The sequence below is a fragment of the Mus pahari genome, chromosome 13 (assembly GCF_900095145.1).
Source record: "Mus pahari chromosome 13, PAHARI_EIJ_v1.1, whole genome shotgun sequence".
In the NCBI taxonomy this organism is placed as follows: Eukaryota; Metazoa; Chordata; class Mammalia; order Rodentia; family Muridae; genus Mus; species Mus pahari.
In genome coordinates this window covers 66,752,407-66,780,318 of record NC_034602.1, presented here as the reverse complement: position 1 = coordinate 66,780,318, position 27,912 = coordinate 66,752,407, and the positions used below count along the sequence as shown (strand labels likewise).

Here is a 27,912-nt window from a genome sequence, read left to right as displayed (position 1 = left end):
ACTGATTTATTTAAATTTTTACAGCGGGTGTGAGGTACATGTTCAGCTCAGTTCTTTTGTATGGATGTGCAGTTGTCACAGCCTCAGTTGAAGAGAGTACTCCTTCTCCCTTGGATGAACTCGATAGCATTGTGCTCTGGGGCTATGCTTATGCTAATACCATGCTGTTTTAATTATAATAGTTTTTGAGTGAGTTTCAAAAGCAGGAAGCTCTTCCAACTTTATACTTATTTTTAAGTTTTTTTTTTGTTTGTTTGCTTGTTTTCATATTTTGATCTGCTTGCAGTTCTGAATGAATTTTGAAGATTGAATTTTCCAGTTTTACAATACAGATTGTTAAAATTTTTTTTAGAAAACTTCTCTTGGATCTGAAAAATGTTTTTGAACAGAACTGATACCTTGAAAAGATGAAATCTTCTTATTTATGAACCCAGGATCTCTTTTAAAGTTTTTCTTGATTCTAATTTAGCTCAAACCATGCAACACCTTCCAAAGTTAGTAAAGAACACAGTGGACCAAGAGGGTCTCAACTGATAAACGGCTTCACTAAAGCACATTTTACATCAATTCCCAAAGCCTTTTTAAAATTTTAGTATAAATAATACCCATCAATGAAGAGGCAAAACAAACTTTTGACTGTCAGTATTCAGTTGGCGAGCCATTTTCTTCAGACGTGGATGAAGGGCTTTGGGTTACATCTTCAAAGTGGCAGGGGACACAAGGACAAGCACACAAGATTGAAAGCATAAAAGCATATTCTCATGAGGACCAGGCAGTCCTTGTTGTTGGAGGACCAAATGGAGTCATCGTTAATGTAAGTAGAATCGAAGTTGACCATGTGTAAGTCCTTCTTAAGATACACGTGGTTCAGCCTGCTCACCGTTCGAGCAAAGGAGTACTTAGAGGCACAGCTGTAGGCCTCCAAGCTGTAGACTTTCTTGAAGTGCAGATCAAAAAATGGATTGTCCTAGAAGAGAAAGAGGAACCTGATTTACTTTTTACCCAAGGCCTTTGCATGGATTCCCATACTTTGCTGGCTGTACCTACTGACCGTATCACTCTCAGACATATTTCTAAAAATCTACAGGTCAGCTTTCCAAAGCTAGAAGCACCCAAATGGACTTACTTCTTAAAGTCAACAGTACAATCATTGCTTTACCCCAACTTCAGAAGGGTTCCTGAGAACCCACAGGCCACTCCAGCCAGGGAAGCAGGTAGGCTAACTGTAGATCTTCTTCACCGTTCCCTCCATTCTTCTGAATTCAGCCTTCAGTCTTATCCCCAGCTCTGTAGCAGAACACCTCCTCCCATCTCCATTGGATCACAGATCTTCCACTCCACCCCCAACCCCTATATCCACATTCAATGCTTTATCCCAGTCCCCAGCTACAGCAAGCATCCCCTGGGAATCCGTAGGCCATTCTGGCCAGAAAAGCAGGTAGCCTAACTGCAGATCTCCATCACTCCCTCCTCTCCTCCAAATCTGATCCCCCAGTTTCACCCCATCTCCATAGAAGACCACCTACTGTGGCTCCCCCCATCCCCATCTCCAGCGGATTAAGCAGAAGTTCTGCTTCAACTTTTCTCCCCACTCATCCTGGTATCCCAGCCCATAACTCCAGCAGGCATCCCCTGGGAATCCACCAGCCAAGCCTTCCAGAGAGGCAGGGAGGCCAGTGAAGCAGGTGGGGGAGCTTCAGATCTTCACTCCCTCTCCTCTCCTCCGTATCCAATCCCTCAGACTTTAAGAAGTAAGTCCATTTGGGTGCTCCTATCTTTGGAATGTTTCCAAGTTATAATTAACTCAATCCCATGTGTACAACAAAGCTTAAGACATGACTATATTGAAACTTTTTGTAAAGTACAAATAACATCTTTCACAAACATAGGTCCTATAGATTGACTGAGGAAACAAATGCAAGATAACTGTCTAGGGGAGGATCTGGTGTGGTCTTGGGTCACACAGATAGTGCAAAAGTCACCAGGCTATTAATCACATCCACTTGCGGCAGAAAACAGGTATCCATCTCTCCCTTTGAAGAGATACCTCTGTGTGTTTAACATTCCCAGTTCCCCCTGGTGCTTTATCTGTGAGCACAAGGACCCACATGCCTCCTTCAGAACACCATGCTTCCTCCCTCCCCATCAACCCTCCCTAATACATCCCTTTCCTAAGTGTCAACTCCCAATACCTAGGAACATATTTTAATCAGAAACCTTAATGTCCACACCTCTCAGGACCCCAGAAGAATTTTCTACCAGGCAACACTTTGCTACCACCCTCTCCCGAGCATCAGAGAGGGAAACAGAAGCCAAAGAACAAAGCACACACCCAGCAAAGACAATTCCAGATTTCAGCACCTAGAATTACAATCTTCCCTATATGAAAACCAACAAGCTGACTGAGAATGAGATCAGCAAAACAACACCCTTTTACAATACTCTTAAATAATATAAATTCTCCAGGTAACTCTAACCCAGCAAGTGAAAGACTTGTATAATTAATGCAAACCCCATCAAAATTTCCAGCACAATTCTTCACAGATCTTGAAAAGACGATCTTCAGCTTTATATAGAAACACACACACACACACACACACACACACACACAGAGAGAGAGAGAGAGACAGAGACAGAGACAGAGACAGAGAGACAGAGAGAGACAGAGAGACAGAGAGACAGAGACAAAGACAGAGACGGAGACAGAGCAGGCTAGCTAAAACAATACTAAGTTAAATAAAAGAACTACTGGATCCTTGACCTCAAATTGTACTACAGAGTTAGAGTAATAAAATAGCATGGTATTGGCATATTGATCAATGGATTTGAATTGAAAACCCAGGCATAAATTAACACCTTATTTTTTAAAATAAAGAAGCCAGAAATACATAACAGAAAAAAGACACCACCTTTAAGACACCATGCTCGTCAAACTGGATGGCTGCATGTAGAAGAATCCATGTAGACTCATGCTTATCACCTTACACAAAACTGAAATCCAAATAAATAAAGACCTCAACTTAAAACCAGATACACTGAACCTGCTAGAAGAGAAAGTAGGGACTAGCCTTGAACTCATTGGCACTGGAGACATCTTTCTGAACAGAACGCTGTTAGCACGGGCACCAAGATCAACAATTAATGAACTGGACCTCATGAAATGGAGAAGCTTCTGCACAGCAAAGGACACTGTCATTTGGACAAAGTGGCAGCCTACGGAACGGGAAAAGAGTGTTTTTTTTTTTTTTTTTAACCAACTGTTCATCAATAGAGGGAGGGCTAATATCCAAAATATATAAATAATTAAAAATATTAGATATTGAAAAACAATCCTAAACAATCAACACAATTAAAACAGGGGTACAGATCTAAACAGAAGATTCTCAAAAGTGAAAATTCAAATGGCTGAAATCACTTAAAGAAACATTCAATATCCTTAATTATCAGGGAAATGCAAGTCAAAAGTATATTGAGATCTCACCTGACATAGTGGCTAAGATCAATAACACAAGTGCCAGCTCATGCTCTCGAGCAAGTGGAGCAAGGGGAACACTCGTTTGTTGCTGGTAGGAATGAAAACGTGTACAAGTTATCTGGAAATCAGTGTGGCAGATAGTCAGCATGGTGGGAATGGATCTGTCCCAATATCCAGCAACGGAACTCTTAGGTGTACACCCAAATGATGCTTCATCCTACCACAGAGACACTTGCTGTGCCATGGTCATTGCTGCTCTATTTAAAACAGCCAGAAACTGGTAATGATGTAGGTGTCTTTCAACAGGATAAAGAAAATGTAATACATTTATACAATGGAGGATTAAAAGGCAAAACCATGAATCTGCAGGTAAGTAGATGAATTTAAATACACACACACACACACACACACACACACACCCTGAATGAGGTAACCCAGATCCTGAAAATAATTAGGGTATGTATTCACTCATATGTGGATGTTAGCTTTTAAGTCAATGATAACCAAACTACAATCCATAGAACCACAGAGGTTTGATAAAGAGTAAGATGAGGGTGATGAGGAGATGATGGTTCACCTAAGGAAAAAGAAATAGAGATAGTGATGGATGAGGTGGGGCAGAGATTAGAATGGGAGGATCAAATGGAGAGAGGGAGGGAGGAGGTCATCAAAGGAGATGCTACAGGGAGAGGCAGCTAAAAGTTAGGACCATGGAGGGTGGATAGTATGGAAACCTCATCAGTAGAAGTTTTCTAAAACATGCACATATATGAAGGTAATTTAAATTAAATCATCAAATAATGGGGAGATGGACCCCCCCAGCTGGCCATCTCTTGTCACTAAATAAAGCTTCCAGTACTAGATTCAGTTACATAAAATTGATTTGTTAGCCAAAGGGATCCCATGGGAATCCTCAAACAAGCCAGGCTATTGACAAAACTATAGATTACTCCCCACAACTGATGGCAAGGGCCCATTGCTAATAACAACACTCACACAACCCTTTGACTATGGAGAAGCTGAGCTGGTGCCTACACAGAGCCGTTGCTCCTCTTTTGTAGTGTCTTTGTTATAGGAAGGTGCTCTGTATGCTACCAAAGAAGAACTGTAACCACCGATCCAGCCACAAACCCTTGGATCTACAGTGGTGTCCTGGCTGCAAGACAGGCTAGGGCAATGGCGGCACTGAGTCTGTGGGAATGACCAACCAATGTCTGGTCTGACTTAAGGCCAACTCCACAGTATGGAACCTGTACCTAACACTGCTCTGGTGACCAAGAACCTGAGATTAGATAGCCTGAGGTAAAACTCAATATTATTGTTCAAAACAAAACAACGAACAAACAAAAACACAAACAAAAAAACAACCCAAACCAATCAACCAACAAGAAAACAACCCAAACTTAGTAATGAGATGACTCTTAATGATCCCTTGCTATAGTCATAGATCAGTCTTGCTCAGCCCTAAATGGGTGTCTTTGTCAAATCCTTCCCTTCAGGGCTTGGGTAACTCTGAGGAAGAGAGGTGTAAAAAAAATGTTAAGAGCCAAAGAGGACAGAAGCCACCAGGAAGACAAGGCCCTCTGGATCAGCACGATGACGTCACAGGGACCGAGCAGCACACATGGCTCAGCACCAGAGTGGAGAGGAGAATCTCCAATTGATAGCCATGCTATGGAAAATTTGGTCCCCCCCAAGGGAGTCTCACTGGGAAAGAAGCTACTCTTAAGGGTAGGCTGTATGCCCAGCAGTAGACGGCCAATAGGAGACAAACTCAATAGCATCTTTGGAGGTTCCTGGTCTCATAATATAGTGTTAGGGCTCTTCCTGGTTTGTTTGGTTTTTTTTAAAATTCTTACTATATTAATATAATTAATTATATATTAAGTATATAAATGAGTGAGTCTCTTTTCTTGTGCCTTCTCTTGGGCTTTTTTTCCCCCTTCTGTTTATTTATTTTGACCAATTCTGATGTGTTAGTTTTGTTTTTAATCTTAGATAATTTTGCTTTACTTTATTATTGTCCCATAGATACCTGTTCATTTTCTAGTCTGGATGAGAGGGGTGGGGAGGAGAGGCTGGGAGGAGCCGAGGGAGGGGAAACTAATGAGGATATAGTATATGAGGGGAAAACCATCTATTCTCAATAAGAGGAAAAGGAGAAGAAAGTAGAACCGACTTTGGACCGCGCGTGTCTTTCAGTTGTACAAATAAAATGTTGTAGAAGTAGTTGGCAAGTTTTTCCAGTAAATGTTAGAGTACAGGTAAGGACAGAAGAGGAGTGAACACTCACCTGCCACCTTCTCAGGGACCCAATATGTCTCTCCCTGTGTGGATTAAGAAGTGGACCCATCATGCCATTTTGGAGGAAAATGAGGAAACACAGAATAGGTAATTTACCCTTGGATTTGTACTGTTAACCAACTTGATAACTTTGAAGTTACCAATGTGGAATAAGCTTTGGCGGAGGAATGAGACCCATCAAATCCTTTGACTGATATGGACAAAAAAAACACCAACACTGATAGCTCATGCTGTTTCTAGTGATATTTTTTTGTTATGTGTTAAAACAATGACAATCCCTGCTGTTTGTAGTAAAAAACACTTTGTGATAGTGTTCAAAATGCATTTCCATTTACAAAATACATTACTGCCCAGCTTCTAACTAGCCTGGAGGGCAAAGAGTTTAAGTTATTTGTTTCTTGTTCCTAGTGTTTATCTATTACAACTATTAAGTTCTCAGCAAATGTGTGCTAGGCTGATGTGAAGCGCATCTGTGAGTGGAAGGATGGCATTAAGCATGCCCTAAAAAAGAAACTGACAGGGTCCAAACCGCACAAGAACATTGATCATTTAAGTTCCTGTTATAACCCCAGGAAACTATTTATGTGATCTGACCCTCCCGTCAGACCATCATTTTAGACAGCGTGGTGACTGTGACATTTTTGTGAGATCAGTTACATAAGCTGCTAGTACACAGCTAAGTAAATGGAAGGTCCCTTCCTAAGATCTGCCCAGCCTTTGTTACCTGATGTTGAAACATTTCCTTAGTTTATATAGTCAATATTTAAAACAAACAAACAAACAAACAAAGCAAAAAAAAAAAACTAAAACAAAAAACCTCAAAACCCAAGCTGTACTCACTAGAGGCTGGAGTCATATCTCATCAGGTAAATGCTTACTGTATAAGAATGAGTACTTGAGTTCAAATCCCCAATACTCATGTAAGAAGCCAGGCATGGTGACCTGCACCTATAACCCCAGTGCTGGGAAGAGAAGCAGGGAAGCCAAGATAGGTGTTTTCCAAAGGCTCAGTAGCCAGGGATTGCTGGGACTATAATGGTACGTGTAGACAACAATGGCAAGTCCCAGGTTTGTTGAGAGACCTTGCCTCAAAAAAAGCAAAGAGTAGCTGGACAGTGGTGATGCACATCTGTAATCTAAGCACTTGGGAAGAAGATGTAGACAAACCTCTGCATTCAAGGCCAGCCTTGTGTACATTGTGAATTCCAGGGTAGCCATGACTACATAGAGAAACCCTTGAAAAACAAGCCAAAACCCAAAACAAACAAACAAACAAAAAAGGTGGAACCCAAAGTTGACTCCTGGCCTTACATATGCGGGCAAACATATTTACACACATACCTGCATACATGCCCCTCCTTTACACATACCAATGCTTTTTAAAAAGTAATATTTGGGTTGAGCATAGTAATGTATCCCAGCACTTGGGAAGCTGATGTAGGAAGTTACCCATGATTTTGAGGCCAGTATGAGATGCATATAGAGTTCCAGGATAGCCTGAGCTACATAGTAAGACTCTGTTTACAAAACAGAGATAAATGATGTATAGAGATACTGGGGTTTCAAGGCAGTGTTCTGCAAGGCACACCTCACAACTGTCTGCTAGCTGTCCTTCTGACAGTTGAAGGACAATTACAGAGAATCGCCACCAAAGGGAATCACACTGACTGTGCCTTCAGGTAGTTCTCTCTCCCAACACTCGACTCTCATCCTGTGGAGAAAATCTTTCATGCCTTTGAAATACTTAGAAAAGACCAATATTTTCCCTTAGCCTAATAATTGAGGCTAAGCAGACATATACATAGAATACAGTGTCTTTCCTTCCTCTTTCCTTCCTATTCTTCTTCTTTTTTTTTTTTCTGTGCTAAAATTCTAGAGCTGAGACGGGAACTCATGAATTTGTAGTAACCCTTTATGTATAATTGGGATAACAGTTTTCAAAGAGGTGACATTCAGGTGACTGGCAGAGCCCAGAACAAGAACAGAGGCCCCAGTCATCTCAAGACATCTCAGTGCTACGTCACCAGTCATCTCTTGTTCACACCAGTCACTCTCCAAATCCCAGATAATTTCTGTTTATGCCTTACAAACTGAATTTAATGTCAGTCCCGTCTATTTTAAAGTTGACTATTTTAAAGTCGACAACTGGCTTGTGGTCACTCTATTTACCACTTTATCATTGTCATTCATAAAAATCACAATGAGTACTGACTACAGAGGGTTCAACCCTAAGAGAAGGAGGTGCACATTCCCAGAGCAACCAGGAAGAGAAATCTTTAAGAGAACGACTATTTGAGTATTGTAGAATCCTCTCCTAGCAATTCAGTGTTACGGAGGCAGAAATGGTGAGTGTCCCTTCTTTATCTGCTTCACTATGGAAGACCAGGATCTTCAGAGTGAAAAGGGAAGAATCAATAATTTAGCAATGAAATTGGAGTCCAAGAGAAGTAGGGAAGAAACAGAACACAGTTAACAGCTTCCAATGGATCAGACCTGACAGGCTTTGTTCATATGTCCCCAGGGGCTGGCCAAGCTCGGCAGAAATAATTATGATGTAAGTAGTGTTTGAGAATGGGAGAGGGAAAAGACAAAAGACAAATGGGCTAACAGTGAACGAGGATGGCTGATTCCCACACCATGGATTGGTAAACACGATATAGATGAGATAATCCTAACAGACAACGCAAGATAAACATTTGGTAAATGCAGAAAAGTATTATGAAGGAAAAAATTGTACCACTATCACTCAGGAGATTATTACTAAAGTTTGTTTCATATTTAAATGCATAGACTCATGTGTATACTTACATGTAAAAGAGAAGGTTTAACATTTTGTATTGGGTGTAAATTAATCTAACTTGTAGACATGCCATAATATACTTATTCAGTTTTAAAGTCTTCAACGTTTAGGTAAGATATAGTTTCAGGAAAATTTTGAGTACTTAGGTCACAAAACAATGGTATATCCCAATTCTTTGGCCAAACATCTTGGCAAATACACCCAGTTTAAAAAGTAGGCTTTCTAGGTGAGCACAAAGGTAATAACAGAACATGGTAGTCTGAAAAATGACGATGTTCAGACATCTTGACTGGAGCAATCAATCAGTTAATGGCAGCATCAGAGGCTTACAGCTGTCTGAATACTCATGGTAGTCTCAGAGCCTAGTAGGTCCTGATAGTCTATAAATCATCAAGAAGTGACTGAAGAATGAATGAGTATATGACTTCCTGAAGATAGAACAACTGATCTAAAGAAGATGAATTAATAGATTCCTGAGAGTCTAGATTTTCCACTTAAAAGTTGTGTGACACAGGACAAGTCAACTAGTCTCTTAAATGTTTTCTTTTCTTCATCTATTAAGTTATAGCAGTATTAGAATTTAATCCATGGGGCTTAATGATGAGGTAAATTTATGTATTATCTAAATTCAGTTGTGTATTATATATTTTATAATACTTAGCTTGGCTGATGACAGGTTTAACAGCAGTAGCAACAATAACCATATATTCCTTACAGGTGAGTACTTGGCCTTACATGCTTTACCAGTTTGTCATCGACTTGGACCAAGTCTTTAAGATTGTATTAAGTCTGTATTACATCATAGTGATGATAAAACATCAAGACATGAGGACACTCAATAGGTCGGGATCAATGGATGTACTAAGGATATGCTATCATTAGATAATAACAAATTTCTTTAAGTTTTGATTCATTCAACCACAACACCACAGATATTTACTGTGTCCTTTATTAGACAGAAAGGCCGTAATAAAGAATGAAGTCATGGCCCCAGAATTTTAGGAGCTTTCTATCTAAAGGGGAATGTGGTAGCCCATCAACCATTCGTTTACAACCGTAATGAATGTGTTTCAGCGTTGGGCACTTGTGAGTAGGATTTGTTCAATGGGAAATCTGGAACCGGGGTAAGAGCTGGAGTGACTGAACCTAAACAGTAAGAGAGTAAGCTCTGTGGACATACAGAGGTCAGTCGTGAGGAATGGCCTCTCAATCAACAGATGAGTGCAAGCACAGGTTGACCAAGTAACAGGGGAGGAGACGGGGACAGCCATGCTGTCCCCTTTCAACTCTAAGTCTCTAGGTTTTCAATGAAATCCTTCTGGAAGATAAAGTGGGCTTGCTGACTGTATGCTTGCTACTAGAAGGAAGGAATCCCCCAAACTTAACAAACAGTAAAGCAAACAGAACAAAGCAACACTAACAAGCTGGGTCTGAGAAAGGGGCATCAGAAATGTCATCTGTTTGAGAAAGTTTCATCTAAAGTTACAGGATTGGCTGGTAGATTGCATTTAACCTGTCAAGAACAACTTAGGAAAGATGCCTTTTAAATTTAATAGACAAAATTCAGATTCCAACTCATAAAAGCAAATCATAAAAGCCAATATAGATCACCCCAGGAAATTAATCCATACCACTTAAGAACAACAAAATGTCATCTTCACACTTTGTACATGCCAAGAATCTATAAAGTAGGACATCGAACGTAACGATCTCCAGTGTATTGATCCTGTGCTGCCTTTATAAGATGCTAACACTTACGGTATCTGCTTCTTTTCCATCAATCATCCGCAGATCACTCAAGGACCACCTTTTTGTTACTTCATACTTCTCATCCAGCCCTACTCTGTAGTGCTTCACCATGGTGATTTTTACTTCATCAGTTTTGGTCACTGTAGGACAGAAAAAAAAAACACTTAGACAATACAAACTCCTACTTTAAAAATTCTCCAAGTCACATTTCAGTATTTATTTATCTCCCTTTTCTTTAATGACCTTGTACCCCAATTATAAGTACATTCCTCATGTGAGTCCTGGTGTAACTGAGCATGCCCCAGATTTGCTCAAGACTTAACTTTATTCTGTAACAATTGTCTGTCCAAGCAACGTAGTTTGAACTCTGAACTTTGTGGGGAAGGGTGTCCAACTTGGGACAGAAAATGAAAGGCTAAGCCTAAGCAGATAGTGGAAGACAAAATGTCCACTAAAAGTTAGATGATGATATGAAAAGTTACTGTACAAATAGCAAAAGGTTCTGCTGGAGCAGCAATTCAGTGAGCTACTAAACCGAGCAAGTGGTGACACTACCTTCTAAACCTGCCATGACACTTTCAATGCAGAAGTGCCTGTGACACAGCTTCCAGTGACTCACGTGGTACTGTTAACCCTCTTACATGTGCCTCTCCAAGTCCAGTGTTCAGAATGGGCCCCCTGAATAGGCTGTTCTAATATTCTACTGTGAAAAGCCTAGAGGAAATCTTTCCCTACTTAATGTGAACAAAATGAGAATAATAATTGTCTGCTCCTAAAATTATCTGTCTCTGGTCTCGTTGGGATATTGAGTTCTTCTATTAAAATTATCAATGAGGGCTGGACAGATGGCTCAGCAGTTAATAGCACCAACTGCTCTTCCAGAGGTCCTGAGTTTAATTCCCAGCAACCACATGGTGGCTTACAACCATTTGTAATGGGATCCAATGCCCTCTCCTGGTGTGTCTGAAGACAGCGACAGTGAATTCATATACATAAAATAAATAAATCTTAAAAAAAAATTATCAACGAGTCAGGAACTACTCAGTATCTACCGAGTACTTCCTATTTGCTGAATAGATTATAAATGCTGCAGAGAGACACGTAAGAAATCTGGCTTCTGCCCTGTAGATGTTCAGGATTTTAGTAAGAAGACAAGACTATCCCTGGAGTCATATCTACTAGATTATTATAAAGATGTGACAGATGGTATACGATGTTTAAAGTTTCCTTTTTCAGGTCATTAGTGTTGCCTGGAGAGTGGTAAGCTGATTGTGTCTTCCAGTGAGACTGGAATTTGTTTTGAGAAAAGATTCCTTCTGGTTCTGGAAGGTTTCCTTTGGCATGCTGCTGTGATTTGAATGGGCCCTCCAAGTTCTAGTGCTGGACACCCCATCTACATTGAAACAATGTTAAGAGGTGAGGCCTTTACGATTGGGTCATGATGGTCAGAGGCCTCGTGAGAGGATCAGAGGTAGCTTTTGTGGGAGTGTGCTCCTAATAGAAGGATGCTTGCTCTAATGCCTGCATTTCTTTCTTCCTCTCTCCTTCTCACCATCACACTGAACCACGGTTGTTTTATCTTCCCTTACAGACCACGAAATCAGAGGGCCCTCACCAGATGGGAGCTCCTCAGTCTTGGAATCCTCATCTTCCCAGAGCTCTAAGAAACTCACCTCTCTTCTTTATAAATTACTAAGTTACAAGTAGTTTGTTGTAGTAGCACAAAACACACTAAGACATGTGAGTGTCTAGTTATGTAGATATAAAGTAATTGCAATATAGTTACAAGCATAGATGCGCAGTAGGTGCAGACTATTTGATCTGGAAATAGAGTATCACCATGTGGGCACCCCTAGGGAGAGGTCACTATGAGGAAACAGACAGTGGAGGCTACATTTTACCAGAGAAAAGAGAGAAGGTGGACTATTTAGATTGGTTGGTGTTAAGATATGGTAGACAAAAAGATTAACTAGGTTTGGAGAGTTGTTAAAATGTTTTGAAAGACTTTGGACTTCCAAGGAGGTAGACAACCCCTCTGGAGTTGTGATGTTTAGGATCCATATGCTGGAGAATCCAAAACTGGGAATCCCAAAGTGACCAGAAGTGATGCGGAGTGGGTTCAGCCTCCTAGGAAGGGAGTCTGAGCTAGGTGACATGTGCCACACTGGGGCATTGTGTCAGGTACTCTGGGCAAACTCACAGGGTGACACCTAGTCAATAGTCACCTTTCCCTTTGTGAGCCAGTGATTGATAAAATGGTGTCCCGTGAAAGACGTTTTCTGGTAGCACAATTAGAGAGGGAAGAGGAGGTGAAGGACCTTGGGAGAGATGACAGTCTGTGAGCTCTGGTGTGCGATGTTCTAGAGTCAAATCTCAACACCGTGCAGTGTGGTTTACATGAGCTGATTACCTCTAAAGAAGAACTACCACTCACTGACATTATAAAGGGAACATGAGAGCAAATCTGACTCGTAAGGAAAAATTAAAGCACACACATGACTTGGGAAAGTGCCCAGTAGAAATTCATGGCTGGAGAGCTTTCTTTTGTTTGCCAAAGGATGCTGGTAGCCTCAGAGTGAATGGTGTGTGGTTGGTGAACAGAAATTAACAAATTGAGGTAAAGTTCCAGGTGAAGCTTTGATGACGTTGCCTTAGGATGCTACAAAATGAAACTAAACAATGATACCAAATCCAAATGGAGAGTGGGAGGGGGGATGGGCCGGATGGAGGGATAAAGAGCTTTGATGCACACAGAAGCATCTGCAAGGCGCCTCAGAAGGGTTTGAGATGTTTGAAGTTTCATGGTTTAGAATGGCTTGAGATTTGTGTGTGTGGAATGGCTTCCAAGGTTAGATTAGTGGGCATGTTTTCAGAGGAACGAGGTGAGGTAGTGTAGAGAAAAGATGACAGCCAAGAGGCTAGAGGAGAAAGGGAGAAGCAGGCTCAATGGCAGGCGTGATGCCATGGAAATCAGATAATGAGATAGCTCGAAGTTTGCAAAGAATCCTGTGGATCCAGGGAGGTAACACAGAGAGGCATGGGTCTGAATCTGACCTGAGGAATCTGACCCAGGGAAGATCGTTGACTCCAGTCCTGAAGACTGTCCCTCTACAGTGACTGGAGAAAGTGGCTTGCAGAGGACTCCATGTGTTAATAAAGGTCTCATGTACACTGTGTGCTGGGCCCTGGGCCAGGTAAGATTTTAAGAACTAGCAGGAGGTGGTCTAGGGATGTAGGAGAGAAGAGATGACAGATTTGGAATACAGAGGAAGTAACTGAGGGACATGTCTGGAAAAGACATCAATTACAGGTCTTAACTTGGGACCAGCAGAGGCTGAGACTCTAGAATCTTCCCAACAGAAGCAGGTGGGTTTCTGCACTTGTGTATTTCTCTTGCCCCAAAGAAGAGCCATGCACATGAACCTAGATGTTGGCTTTGGGGAAAAGCGAAGACAAGAGGGCAGGCAGTGGGCTGGTGGGATGAAGTCGAGGCACTGAAGGTTTCATAGCTTCCAGTCAGAGGCAGCTGTGTCTGTCAAGTTAGAACAGAGGTTCTCAACCTGTGGGTTATGATCCCTTTGGCAAACCTGTCTCCAAACATATTTACAGTACAATTCATAACAGTAGCAAACTTAGTTATGAAGTAGCAATGAAAATACTTGCATGGTTGGTGTCTTAGGGTTTCTTCAGCTGCAACAAACACCGTGACCAAAAAGCAAGCTGGGGAGGAAAGGGATTATTTGGCTTATACTTCCACATTGCTGTTCATCACCAAAGGAAAGTCAGGACATGTCTTCATTAGGGTTTTACTGCTGTGAACAGACACCATGATCAAGGCAACTCATAGACTACATTTAATTGAGGCCAACTTAGAGGTTCAGAGGTTCAGTCCATTATCATCAAGGTGTGAGCATGGCAGCATCCAGGCAGGCATGGTGCAGGTAGAACTGAGAGTTCTACATCTTCATCTAAAGGCTGCTAGGAGAAGACTGCCTTCCAGGCAGCTAGGATGAGGGTCTTAAGCCCATGCCCACAGTGACACACCTATTCCAACAAGGCCATACCTCCTAACAGCGTGACTCCCTGGGCCAAGCTTATACAAATCATCATAGTACAGAAACTCAAATAGGGCAGGGTCCTGGATGCAGGAGCTGATGCAGAGGCCATGGAGGGGTGCTACTTACTGTCTTGCTTCTCCAGGCTTGCTCAGTCTGTGTTCTTATAGAACCTAGGAATGGCACCACCCCGAAAGGGCTGGATCCTCTCCCATTGCTCACTAGTTGAGAAAATGCCTTCCATCTGGATCTCATGGAGACATTTGCTCAACTGAGGCTCCATCCTTTCTGATGTCAGGATGACACACAAAACCAGCCAGTACAGTTGGGGGTGACCACATAAGGAACTGTATTAGGGGGGTCACAGCATTAGGACAGTTGAGAACCACTGAGTCAGAGATCCACCTCAGGACTCTGTTATTGCCCCCATCTCGCTGACTTCACTAGCAAGAAATGGACTAAGAGACAATAGGGGTAAAGAGATTTGAAGGAATAATTGGACATTGTATGGAAGCATGATTTCAAGGAGCAAGTCCCATGGCATAGTCTACAAGTTGTGAAAGCCAGTCCATTGGCTGTGGATCTACCCAGCCACTCACTCACTTCATTAAACTGATAAATATTTAAAAGTCCCTTGTGAACGGAGCACTGTGCTAGGAACTGGGAAGAAACAAACCAACCCGTGAATTCCCATGAGGCACCATTCCAGCTCTCACGGAGACCTCAGAGAATGGAGGCTTCAGAAGAAAATATGCGAAGGGCGCTGTCTACGGTGCTATGAATGAGGCCTGGACAAAGGCGAAGAAGGGCGTGGCCAGGGCAATAGAGGAGGAGCGTGGCTAGCTCTCCACCGCAGGAGGAAAGGCTCGGGAGGGAGTCATTGGAGTTGTAAAAGGCAACAGAACTTACTAGTATGAAAAAGGGGATAAAGGCAATTTTAGGAACGTGTGGGTTCACAGGCATGATACCCCCTGCACTTTCGAGTCATGGCTGGCGGAAAGCAAGAATGTAGACAGGTACGAAGAAGGCTGGGAGGCGTTAGCTCCTGAAAGGGCTAGAATAGATTCAGGTGTTAGTTATTCTGAAAACTGTGTACATATGGGGGGGGGGTCACTGAAAGATTTTTAAAAAGTGGAGAGGCTGTGGTTTAAATTTTAGAACATTCTTTTTTTTTATGAAGAAAAGATATTTATTCTTTAGATTTTATTTGGTATATATAAATATATACACACATATACATATATGTATATATACATATATATGCAGGTTATTTATTAATTAAAATTAAATATATTTAACTTATGACATCTTATAGTCTGTGTATTTATTTAATTTTTGTCAGTTTCATCCACATGTACAAATGTGTGTGTTGTATTTATTCCCATGACCCTGTCTTATCCCCTTTCCCCTTCTCCTGACTTCCTTCCTCTCCCTGACTAGCGCCACATTCTCCTTTTATGTGTGTGTGCGCGCGCGCATGTATGTATGTGACTGTGAGTGTGTATGTGTGTGTGTGTGTGTGTGTGTGTGTGTGTGTGTGCGTGTGTGGTGCAGGTGGCCACAGCTGTGCCATGCTGGTGAGTGCAGCAGCCATGTAGTATTCAGAAGACCATATTCCACAGCATGCCTGTCCATCTTCTGGCTTTTACCATCTTTCCTCCCGCTCTTCCCGCTGTTTCCCAGCCCCTGCAAAGCGTGTGTCCATGTCCTGTTTAGGGCCACACAGTCAACAGTCACGTCTTCTCAGCATTTTAAGCAGTTATGAAAACATTAAAACTTCCTTTGGGGAGGTTCCATAAAGGATGGGTTGGAGGTAGGGAAAGGAAGAGAGATGTCAAGAGAGCCCCACCAGTCATCTATAACGGCCATTCTCCCTTTAATCTAGATTCAGAAAACAGGGCCTGTCGAAAAGTTTGGCTTCTGTAAGATGAGGTAGGACCAAGAGAGAACAGCCTGTGACAAATAATCTGCTTCAGCGCTAAGGGTGCTCCGAGGGTTCTCTGTAGCCGTGAGTCAGACGAATCTGCTGAGGCTGGAGTTGACCCAATCCCTAAGTCCCATACTGGAGCCTTGCTGCCAGCTGGAATTAAGTGGCCATCTCTGCATTAACACAGTTGCAGAATGGGAATTTATCACAGTGTCTTAAAAACCTAAATGTGTTTATAAAGTGTAAATGTTAGAGAGCTGTTTTCTCCTCCTTAGAGGATCTGTTTTGTAACTATGGTTTAGAGAGAGAGATCTACAATCCTGGGAAACTTCAGAAGCAACCTGCTCTGGGCTTAAGATTTTATTCTGCCCGCCCCCCCCCCCAACCCCATCCCCAGGTTTTATATTTTAGTAGATATTTTCAGAATTCCAAGCTTTGTAGCCACCACTATTTTAATTTTAATGTAGGCTTTGTCATTAATAAATTCTTCCATCACCTTTAAAAGACCCACCAGTATTTAGGAGGCTAATGGGAAAAGAACTGGCCAATTGATTTAAAATAATTAGTCAGGATCGAGGAAATGTGAAACTCACAATTAAGTCGTACAGAAATGCATTAAAGAAGTAGATGCCTCTTTTGTTTCACAATCCAGTGTTCTGTAATGGTTTTCATCATTTAAATTAAACAGTAGCAGACGTTATCATGCAATCCTTTCTAAAAGCCTCAGCGAAATGCCAGGCGGCATTGCTAATACCTGGCAGTTGTGGAGAAGGCTATGGTTGATTTCACCAAAATCATATTTTCAAATAAAATTTTCTAAAAACATCCATAAAATCCATTTCAGGCTACACTGTTAGTCTTTAAAATAATTAAAGTGATTGGCTTTAAGCAACTTAGGGCCTGTGTTATTGGTGAACTTACAGAAAAATAAGACATGTGGACGAGAAAGAAACTGATTTTGTAGGAACCAAAGCGCCAAAGAAACAAAAAAATAGCCATCCAGTGGGGTTCGTACCAGGGTTCACTAATCGGCTCCATTCTAGAGTAGTCTCAGTGTGCCTACTGAAAGCAACATGGCAGAACTGTTAGGCATAGATGGAGGTGGCTCTGAAGCCTCCATCTGCCTCTACCGGTTGGTGATCTTAGGCAACCGTAATAAGTTAACACTTTTGAAGTTCTTGACCTGTCTGCGCATGCGCTAAGCAGTGCCGTCAGTCTTACCAGTTAGAAGAGGTGGGGAAGCAGAAAGAACCTTAGATTCAGAATTAGAATGAGTCTAATCCTAAGGAATCTGATGGTAAAGTTAGCCTGGAATCCCTTTAGGCTAATTACTAAGTCCTTGTGACCATCAGCACACATCTAAGTTCCTCATCAGCAACACGTCTCATCTGCTTGGAGCTGAAAAGGAACACGTCATAGAAATGGCCTTATGTGAACCCTGACCCTGTGCGGGCACACCCCACACCTCTCCCTTTTGCCTCATCCACACTACTACACCTTAATAACGAAAAAGATTGGGTATTTGTTCCTTTGTCAAAACTTTAAGGTTTCTATGCATGCTGCAAATGATGTAGCTTGGACTGGTAGATCTTTTTGATTCTGACATCTCCAAAGTGCTCAATTAACCACGGGAAAATCTGTCTCAGGTAACTAATTGATGAGGATATATTCTGTGTTGTTGATTTTATTTGTTTAGTGTGTGTCTTAGTCAGGGTTTCTATTTCTGCACAAACATCATGACCAAGAAGCAAGTTGGGGAGGAAAGGGTTTATTTAGCTTACATTTCCACACTGCTGTTCATCACCAAAGCATGCAGGACTGGAACTCAAGCAGGTCAGGGAGCAGGAGCTGATGCAGAAGCCATGGAGAGATGTTCTTTACTGGCTTGCTTCCCCTGACTTGCTCAGCCTGCTCTCTTATAGAACCCAAGACTACCAGGCCAGAGATGGAACCACCCACAAGGGGACCTCCCCCCTTGATCACTAATTGAGAAAATGCCTTACAGCTGGATCTCACGGAGGCATTTCCCAACTGAAGCTCCTTTCTCTGTGATAACTCCAACTGTGTCAAGTTGACACAAAACTAGCCACTCCAGTGTGTGTGTGTACTGTGTTTATAGTTATGATCTCTCTGTGTGCACACATTTGTGTTTATGTGTGTGTGAACTTCAGATATCATTCCCCAGGACACCATCCATCTTATCTTTTGAGATAGGGTCTCTTACTGCCCTGGAAATCTCTCATTCAAGGTTGATCCTTCTTCTGCCTCCCAAGTGTGGGAATTACAAAAACACGCAGCCATGCCAGGCCTTTAATGTAGGTTCTGGGGATGGAACTCAGGTGTTGATGCTCGCATGGTGAGCAGGCTACCCATTGAGCTAGCTCCTGAGCCTGCTGTTGAGTTAATGATAAAGATAACACATCAGCTTAGATAGCCAAGCCTTTTGCCAACAGAAATGATATCACAACTGTAAGAAGACAAAAGGACCCAGAAGAGCTCACACTGTGTACTCTGATATGGAAAGTCAGGATATCTTTATTTATATTTCTCCATAGAGAAGGTGATAATCCACTAATGCACTTTGTCCATGCATGGACACTCTGTGTGTGTGTGTGTGTGTGTGTGTGTGTGTGTGTGTGTCTGTCTGTCTGTCTGTCTGTCTGTGTTTGGGGGGAATTTACTTTGATAGTCAAGATTTCATATATCACAATTTTGATTGTAATCAAGTTATGTGATAGCTTGTGTTTTATACAATTTTAGCAAGATTCACATTTATTTCATGAACTAACTCTGTATTAATCCCCTCTTTTAACAATAGACAATGAAAGGGTAGTCCAAGGATAATGTGTTCTCTTTGGGGACACAGATTTCTATACTGTGCAGTGAGTTCGTGGCTTTATTACAGAATGAAAACAAATGCACATACTGGCTGTGCTCTGGTGTATACATGGTATACATGCTCAGGGTGTACACATGGTAGTTTGGATATATTATGGCCCACCTATGGTTATACTGCCATAATGATGACATTTTTATGTATATGGAAACTTTTCAAGATAGCATCCCATACTTTATTCTCACATATAATTATCCACCAGCAGGACTGTTCTCAAGTGAGTGTTGAGAAGTTTATGCTATTTGGTGACATTTTAAGCACTCTTTAGATCTGTGTTCTCTGTGAATAAGATCCTGGGAAGTCATGAATTTACCCACAGAGGTTCTGAACGAAGCCTTGAAAAGCACTTTTCAGCAGCACCCTCTGTGTATTGTTTTATTTAACAATCCTTTATAAGGGATGTGCTCAATTGTTCTTTTCTTTGGACCACAGAGAAAAAAAGTTCTGGGTGGCATCAAAACCCAATGTGTAGAAAAATTATTCTTAGTCAGTGGTGATGGCTCACACCTTTAATCCCAGCACTTGGGAGACGGAAGCAGGTACTTCTGTGAGTTCAAAGCCAGCCTGGTCTATAGAGCAAGTTCTAGGATACTGCACATAGAAACCCTTCTTAAAAAAAAAAAAAATCTAAGAAAAAAGAAAAGGTTACGCTCATTGTCTTCTTAACTCTGACACATGTCACTTATTTTGAAATTAACATTCATGATGTGCTTATGAGTGCCTACATTTTAGGCTAGGACCAGCATGAAGGAGAGCACCCTGTTTTTGTCTCTTTGAGGCTGGGTTACCTCACTTCATAGTATACATTCTAAGTCCGTCTAAGTAAACAACTGTAAATGTAGGTACAGTACAACATTTAGAAGAGAGACTAAGAAAGGGTAATATTAGGTCACAAGGAAGGACACAATGTGGGCAAAAAGACACCGGAGGCACAAAAGAGGCTACGAAGCTAAATGCTTTTCTTGTTTCAACTTTGTCACGGTTTTCTTTTCTTCTCTGCCTGTGGGGGATAACGGCATAAAAATGTAGTTGGCAGTGAAAATGGGAAACCCTAAGCGAAGCCCCACAGCTTCAGAATGGCCATTCGGACGGTACGGAAGCTCACTGAGACGCAGTTTCACGGAGACTGTGGCAGCAGGTTCAAGACAGAGGGACTCTTGACACTCTAGTCATGGGTTACTACCCCTAATCAAGAAGCTATTTCCAATTGATACCTGCTGTCAAAGGGAAAGTTTCCCCAGTGGAGTCACACTGATATAGCAACCATGCTCCAAGGTAAGCCCAGGAATAGTTATCCAAGCTAAAATGAATACAGTGGTATTTTTGTGGACCCCGCCCCCCCCCCCCGTCTCTGTTTCAGCATTTTTGGTTTTATCAGCATTTTGCTTATTTGTTTTGATTTAATTTTTTTTGTGTCTTATCTGGTTTTGATTTTTTAAAAAAGGTATGTGAGAGGGGAGGGAGAGAGCAGGGGAAGGAGAGAGGTGGAGGAGGAAGGACCTAAAGCTGAGTGGGTAGGGAGGTGGAGAGGATCAGGGAGAAGTTGGTGTTAAACACGATCAAAAGAAAACGTATTATATGGAAAAACATTTTTTAATTAAAAAAAGAAATGTAAAAAAAAATCCAGCCACAAAATCTTCCTCCCACAGTTTGTCCTGCCTACAAGGTGTGTAGGGGTAAAGATGAAACAGAAATTGAGGAAGGGCCAACCAATGACTGGCCCAACTTGAAACCCATCCCCTGACATTGTTAATGCTCTACTTGCATCTAACACTATTCTGCTACACTTGCAGACAGGAGCCTAGATTAATTGTCACCAGAGAGGGTTCACCCAGCAACTGATGGAAACAGATGCAGAGACCCACAGCCAAACACTAGGCAGAGCTTGGTGAATCTTACGGAAGAGGAGGGGAAGCATCAAAGGAGACAGAGGGGTCAAGGTACACCACAAGAAAACCTACAGAATCAACTATCCTGGGCCCACAGGGGCTCACAGAGGCTGAAGCACCCACCAGAGAGCATGCATGGGACGGACCTAGGCCCTCTGCACATATGTAACCGATATGCAGCTTGGTCCTCATGTGGGACTCCTAACAGCAGGACCAGGGGCTGTCTCTGACTCTGTTGCCTGCCTTTGGATCCCTTTCCCCTAACTGGGCTGCCTTGTCTAGCCTCAGTAGGAGAGGATGTGCAAAGTCCTACTGAAACTTATGCCAAGTGGGTTGATATCCATGGGAAGACTCCCCTTCTCTGAGGAGAAAGTGGGAAGGGGAGAAGGTATGGTGAGAGGAACTGGGAGAAGAGGAGAGAGGAGAAGCTGCAATTGGGATGTAAGTGAATATACAAATTAATTAATAAAAAAACGTACAGCGTTGAAACTAGCCAAGTGTTTGACTGGCCATATTAATCTAGCTGCATAATGTTTGTATGTATGAGTTCATTACAATAAAGTGATTTTTACTGAAACAAAAAACATGATTGAAAAATATTTTCTTGAAAGCATAAGAACACATAAAATAATCTATATGTGAATATGTATATAATTTAGAAGGTAACGGTATATCTATTTTTGCTTTTTAAACTATGAATATAAACTTACAGCATATGTGTATATACATACTCCAAATATGTATATATATTGACATTAAATATTTTTCTATATATTTTAAAACTTTAAGCTATCTCTTTTAAGGCTCTACACTTTTTTACTTAGAATATAAATTATCACTAATAAACATTAAGGAAGAATTGTATACTTCATAGGTGTTTAAATTTTTCATTATTATTATTATTATTATTATTATTGAGAATGTCATACAGTGTATTTTGATCATTTTGCCTGTCTCTCAGCTCTTCCTGGATTCATCCCCTACCTTACCTACACACTCAACTTTGTGTTGCCCCTCCCCTTTAAATAATTAAGTCTAGTTTGTGCTTCCCTCAGGCTCTTGGATGGGCGGCCACCCTCTGGCAAATGGTCATCCCACCAAGGGCCACACCCTTAAAGAGAACCGAATCTCCTTCTCCCAGCAGCCATCAGTTGCTAATAGCTCCTCAGCTAGGGAAGGGATTCATGGCCACCTCCCCTTTCTTCGTGGTTTTTTTTTTCTATCTTGAGCTTGTGCAGGCCTTGAACATGCTGTCACAACCACTTGGAGTCACATGCATAACTGTCAGCAGTGAGCCCATAGAACATCTTTATCTTATCCACAGTTTCACAGCTGATAGGCAACAACTAGACTTCACAATGAGCTCTGATGTCAAGAGTTTCCCGGCCTGCCCCACCACGCCCCTTTCCTTCCCACTTAGCTTAGTTAACGCTAGTACACAGGTTTCCATTCTTCTCATTGCACAGGTGACTTATTCTTTCCTCCCACCTACAGGCAACAGGCCTCCTTCCTTCACCAGAGGATACTGTCTTTATCTGACAGGAAAGGGTGGTGTTTTCAGTGGGGATATGTGGGGCATTGGGCTATGTACAAACAGCCTGGTTTCCAGTTGAGGCTAGATGTTGAACCCTGGAACCCGGTGGTGATAATTCACCTACATGGGATGGAAGGAGTTCTCTCATGTCTCCTGGAACCCTGGCTCCTGTCAAAGTTACTGTCCCCTCAGCCCCCACAAGAGAAGCATGGTTAGTAGTCACATAGGCAATGTCCCAAGCTTCTGACCTACAGGCTAGACTCCTCGTCAGTTACCTAGCAACAGTAAAGATAACAGCGCACCATAAGAGGGGCTGCTTGGCCCCTCCTCACTCTCTTATACCCCTTACACTCTTCTTATTTTCTCCTCTCCTCTCCTCACTCTCTTCCTCTCTCTCCCTCTTACTCTCTAGCCTTTCTTCTCTCTCTCTCTCCTTTTCCCCTTTCTCTCCTCTTGGCCATGGCTGGTCTCTCTCTCTCTCTTTGACCTTCTCTCCTTTCTCCCTGCCTTTCTACAATAAAGCTCTAAAACCATAGACTGTCTCTGTTCATCAAGGCCATCTGTGCTTACTCTCGCCTGCATGGGAACCTCTCTCCTTCAGCCCTCTCCCCCATAACCCTGGAGCATAGGTGTCGCTCTGGGGCCCCTGCTCAGTGGCTGCCCCTTGTCTACCCCCTCCCCCTGTTGAGTGGGGTCAGTGGCTTAGATACCCATCCAGGGCTGAGTGGAAAGTGTATGACAGCCCTCCCATGTCTGCCTGCCCAGTGCATAGGAGGAACTCTGGCTGGACATGGGCTATCCTCCCCTCCCCTTCCCATATACACCTCTTTAGTTCCCACAGGGATAGACTAGTCCCAGAGAGAAATTATCACAAAAAGCCTGAGATGCAGAGGATGTAGGTCTCTGAGAATGCTCAATGTGTCTTGTAGCCAACTACTGAGAGGGACCTTGAGTTTAGAATGTCTTATTTTGATATCAGTCATAGAATTACTAAGATTTAACAGAAAACAATCCTTGTTTTGAGATGGTTGCAAAGGATGGACTCTACTCAGATAAGAAGGCAGTTCAACCATGTTTAAATATATTCTCTTTAATCAGAAAAATCATGGTGGAATGTAACGACTCTAGACCAATAGGTCTCGTAAGGAAGAACCCCTGGACTAAAGAGCACGAAGGGGCAGTCACATGACTCTCCTCCCTGAAGACAGACAGTGCTCGAAGTATGGAGTCACCTGCTTCAACAAGTATCCAATGACTTGCTTGATTCATGCTCTCCAGGTAAAGCATGGCCACGCTCTTAGGCGTGTCAGGCATCATTTAAACTGCTGTTTGGTTGAAGTGGTTTGTAATGGTCATGTTAAAAAGTGTTACACTTTTGGAAAGGGTTCCCAGACTGATGGGCGTGACATATAACTATGAAAGCGGGGAAATTAACAAAGCTTTATAATTAACTTTATGTTGCAACATTTTGAAATCATCTCTTCCTCATCTCAGAGAAGAGCTTGATTTCCTTAGTACAATCAGAATCACTGAATTCTTTCCAAATGTTTAAATATACATAATACATTATATATATGTATATATCTGTAAGAATATATGTATATACACATATATATGTATATAGTATATGTATAATATTCACATGTGTTATATAATATGTATATATGTACATATATATTTAAACTTAGAACAAATTTAGTTAATTATATAATTTTTGAAGGGAGTCAGTAAGATATGTTTGTTAAATTAGGTCCATAACATATTCTGGCTTTTTTATTTTTACATTTTTCTTTAAAAAAAAAAAAACTACCAGTGCCAGCTAATGAGAAGTTACTTTGACAAAGCAGGACTCATAACAGGCAAACATTCCTATACTTTATGTTAGAATTGGCATCCTCTCTAGCATAGTGGATAAAAATAACCTCTCGATTCAGTGATTTGGTGGTGAGGACCCAATGTGGTCTATACTATCACTATTAAGTAATTTTAATTTACTTTTTTATATAATTTATTTTTATGAGCCAATTAAGTCCCTTCTATTTGTTGATACATCAAATCCCCATATTTTATATGTGTAGTAAAATATGCTTAGTTATTAGGTATTTCCATTCTTATTGTTGGATATATACCTTCACATGTATTAGAAATTATAAACTTTTAAAGAATTTTTAGAACTTTTTTCAAATATACTTGGCTTCCTCTTGACACCTTCAAGAAGGTTTTCTAAACCAGTTATTAGGTAGATAGAGATAATAGTTGTCTGAAAATATATGCTTGCCTTGAAGAGGAACACCTCAGCAACCACTTTCTAAGTGATCAGTTTCTGAGCAAGCCCCTGAAGGGCTCTGAGAGGCGTGGGCCAGGAAAAGGGAGAGCTACATATCACACTCCGCAATGGCACCAACACTTCCATCTAAATTCATAAAAGGCTTAGAAAATCATAACTAATGCAAAAGTCAGTACATGGATAATTTTCACATATTTTAAAAACAAGAAGGAAATATCTGTTTTTATTAAATACTGTATATATCAGATATCTACATTAGGTGTTCCCTCACCTGTAAAGTTCTGTCTTCATGGACTAATTTCTACTATTAAAGTATTGGTATTGTTTTTCTGCAGGACAATCTTTTATTTATTTATTTATTTAAGAGTCTGGATTCTTCCCTTTTATTCAGTCTGAACCTTCAGCTCGCAAATGTCACAGCACACATGCAGGATGTATGTCCCTCAAAATGCCTTCACAGGTATGTCCAAAGGCATATCCAGGAGAATCTTTTAAAAGAGAATTTCTTTCTTCAAAATAAACTACCATGGAGTCTCTATAGGTCCTCGGAAGAAAGATCCAAGGTTCTGTTTACATTCCAGGACAGAAAGCCATTGGGAATGTCTGTATAATTTGGTTTTGCAGTGCATTTAATCATATTCTGAATGCTATTGAATTTTTTAAAGTAAGCCTTTATACAATAGAACTTATGCTGTGAAGCAAATCAGATAAAAGATTAAAGGGGGTGGGGGACCGATCAAACCACGAGAAGGACAGACCCAGTTTTGCTTCTAAACGATTCATGTCGTCTAACACGCTCTTTTGGTTCACTTTCGTGCTTTAAAAGTCTGTAGAATATAGATTACTTGGCTACATGCTCGAGAAGATTCGTGCGTGTCTGAGTTGGGTAGGGAGGCAGACACGACTCCCCTCTACCCTTTACGCTCCTTTGAGCTCTTTGCATTTTGAAATGATATCAGAAAGCGCTGCTCACCTGACACGCAGAGGAAATACCTGTCCTGGACAGACACCTCGATCTCAATAAACTCACAGAGATTCTGCGCCAGCGGCTTAAACAGTTTTTTCTCCAAGTCTTCCTTCACCAGCGATGACATCTCCAGTTCCACCTGGCTCTCGTTGTGGTTCACGCTTATTCTTTCCTTGCTGCTGCTGCTGCTGCTGCTGCTGCTGCTTGCTGCAGCTTAGATGTCTCCTTTGGGTGTGCAAGCCTCCGGGTTCCCACTCTCTTTACCAGGCTCCCACCAGTGGGTGCCTGCTCACTGGCAGCCCCACCTCAGCAGCCCAAACCCGGCATTAACCCCCTCGACATCTACATTCAGCATCCGGTCTGCCTGCAGCAGGCTGCTCTCTGGGAGTTCTCCCGTGGGTCACTGATGGGGGATCATATTGATGAACACCGACGGATGGCCATACATCTACTTGGGGAGTCCCCGGGTCAGCAACCTTTCCCCTTTCACAGGAGCACTATGCAGAGAAAGACCAGTGTGAGGCCATTATATAAATCAGCTGTCTGGCGCTATTGATTGGGATCATCTTCCATTAAGAACTTTGCTTTCACTGCCCAGAAAAAAAAAAAAAAAAAAAAAAGATCTGTGCTTGCACCCAAAGCTTCCAACAAGTCTCCTCTCCTCTTTCCTCTGCCCCCCTGCAATGTAGCCCTCCTGCATCCAAGAGTCTGTACCAATCTCTGGGTCTCAATTATTTTTAAAAATGGACATTTAAATGGACCCACTTTAATTCTATTTGTGCCTCCACTCAAACGAAAATATATTTAGGCACCTGCTAGAGTGAAGCATTCATTACATTTGTTTCTCAGGAGGATACATTTCCCATTCTCCAGGAGCTTATGATCTGATAGAGGAGGGTTACACTAAGTATTTGAACCACGAAAGTGAGAACGTGGCCCAAAAGAGGAGAGAGGGAGAGTGTCTGCATGAATCCTCGTCATCACTGTCCTATTGCTGTGAAGAGACACCATGATCAACACAGTTTATAAAAGAAGGTATTTAACTGGGGGCTTACCTACAGTTTCAGGGGATGAATCCATGACTGTCAACAGAGAGTGTGGCAGCAGGCAGGCATTGGAGCAATAGCTGAGAGCTTACATCCTGATCCACAGGCAGGAAGCAGAGAGAGAAAGAGAGGGAGAGAGGCAGAGACAGAGAGAAGGACACAGAGAGACAAAGAAGCAGAGAGAGAGAGACAGAGAGAGAGAGAGACAAAGAAGCAGAGAGAGACAGAGACAGAGAGAGGGACATAGAGAGAGACAGAGAGACAGAGACAGAGAGATGGAGAGATACAGAGACAGAGACAAAGAGAGGGACAGAGAGAGACAGAGAGAGGAGACACAGAGAGTGTGTGTTGGTCTAGTGTGGGCTTTTGAAACCTCAAAGCCCACCCCCCAGTGACACACCTTCTCCAATAAGGCCACACCCCCTAATGCTTCCCAAATACTTCCATCAGCTAAGGAACAAGCATTCAAAGATATAAGTCCATAGGGGCCATTCTCATTCAAACCACCTCAGCAAAGATCTGAGGGAATGGCCTGTGAGAGGTCTGGAGCAAGGCTGGCAGAGGCGCACGGGGTGGAGGAGGAGTCAAAGCCTCACGGTAGTAAAACCCAGGGGGCCATGTTTCCTCTCCGAAATTCACAGGTGGGGAGGGCTGGGTTAGAAGCACTGACTGCTCTTCCTCATGACACAGGTTCAACCCAGCATCTCCCCAGGGGGTTTCATTCCCAGCACCTCTATGTTGGCTTGCAACATTTATAACTTTGGTTCCAAGGAGGCCCTAAGCCCTCCCGTGCCCACAGGCACAAGTCACACATGAAGTACACAGACATACATGCAGGCAAACATCAATTCACATAAAATAAATATAATCAATCTTCGAAAAAAAAATTTTACAGAAGCCATGGGATTAAGAGATGAAGTCAGAATAAATCTTGAACAAACTCAGCAAGACCCTGACCACGGAACTTTCTATTCCTCTAAGGC

At 42.0% G+C, this 27,912-nt stretch overlaps 1 protein-coding gene across 2 annotated transcripts; it reads right to left on the bottom strand.

Annotated features, from left to right (window-relative positions):
• Positions 1–676: 676 nt before the first annotated feature.
• Exoc1l (exocyst complex component 1 like) lies at positions 677–26,027 on the bottom strand. 2 transcript variants are annotated; one of them, XM_021211332.1, is made up of 3 exons: positions 25,910–26,027; positions 10,338–10,468; positions 677–967 (listed from the first exon to the last, which is right to left on the bottom strand). In XM_021211332.1, exons 2-3 carry the CDS (start codon positions 10,437–10,439, stop codon positions 701–703), a joined length of 369 nt encoding a protein of 122 aa, XP_021066991.1. In that variant the 5' UTR covers positions 10,440–10,468; positions 25,910–26,027; the 3' UTR covers positions 677–700. The 2 variants fall into 2 exon arrangements, with proteins under 2 accessions (XP_021066991.1, XP_021066989.1); XM_021211330.1 differs by having other exon boundaries at positions 25,890–26,021.
• Positions 26,028–27,912: the final 1,885 nt, after the last annotated feature.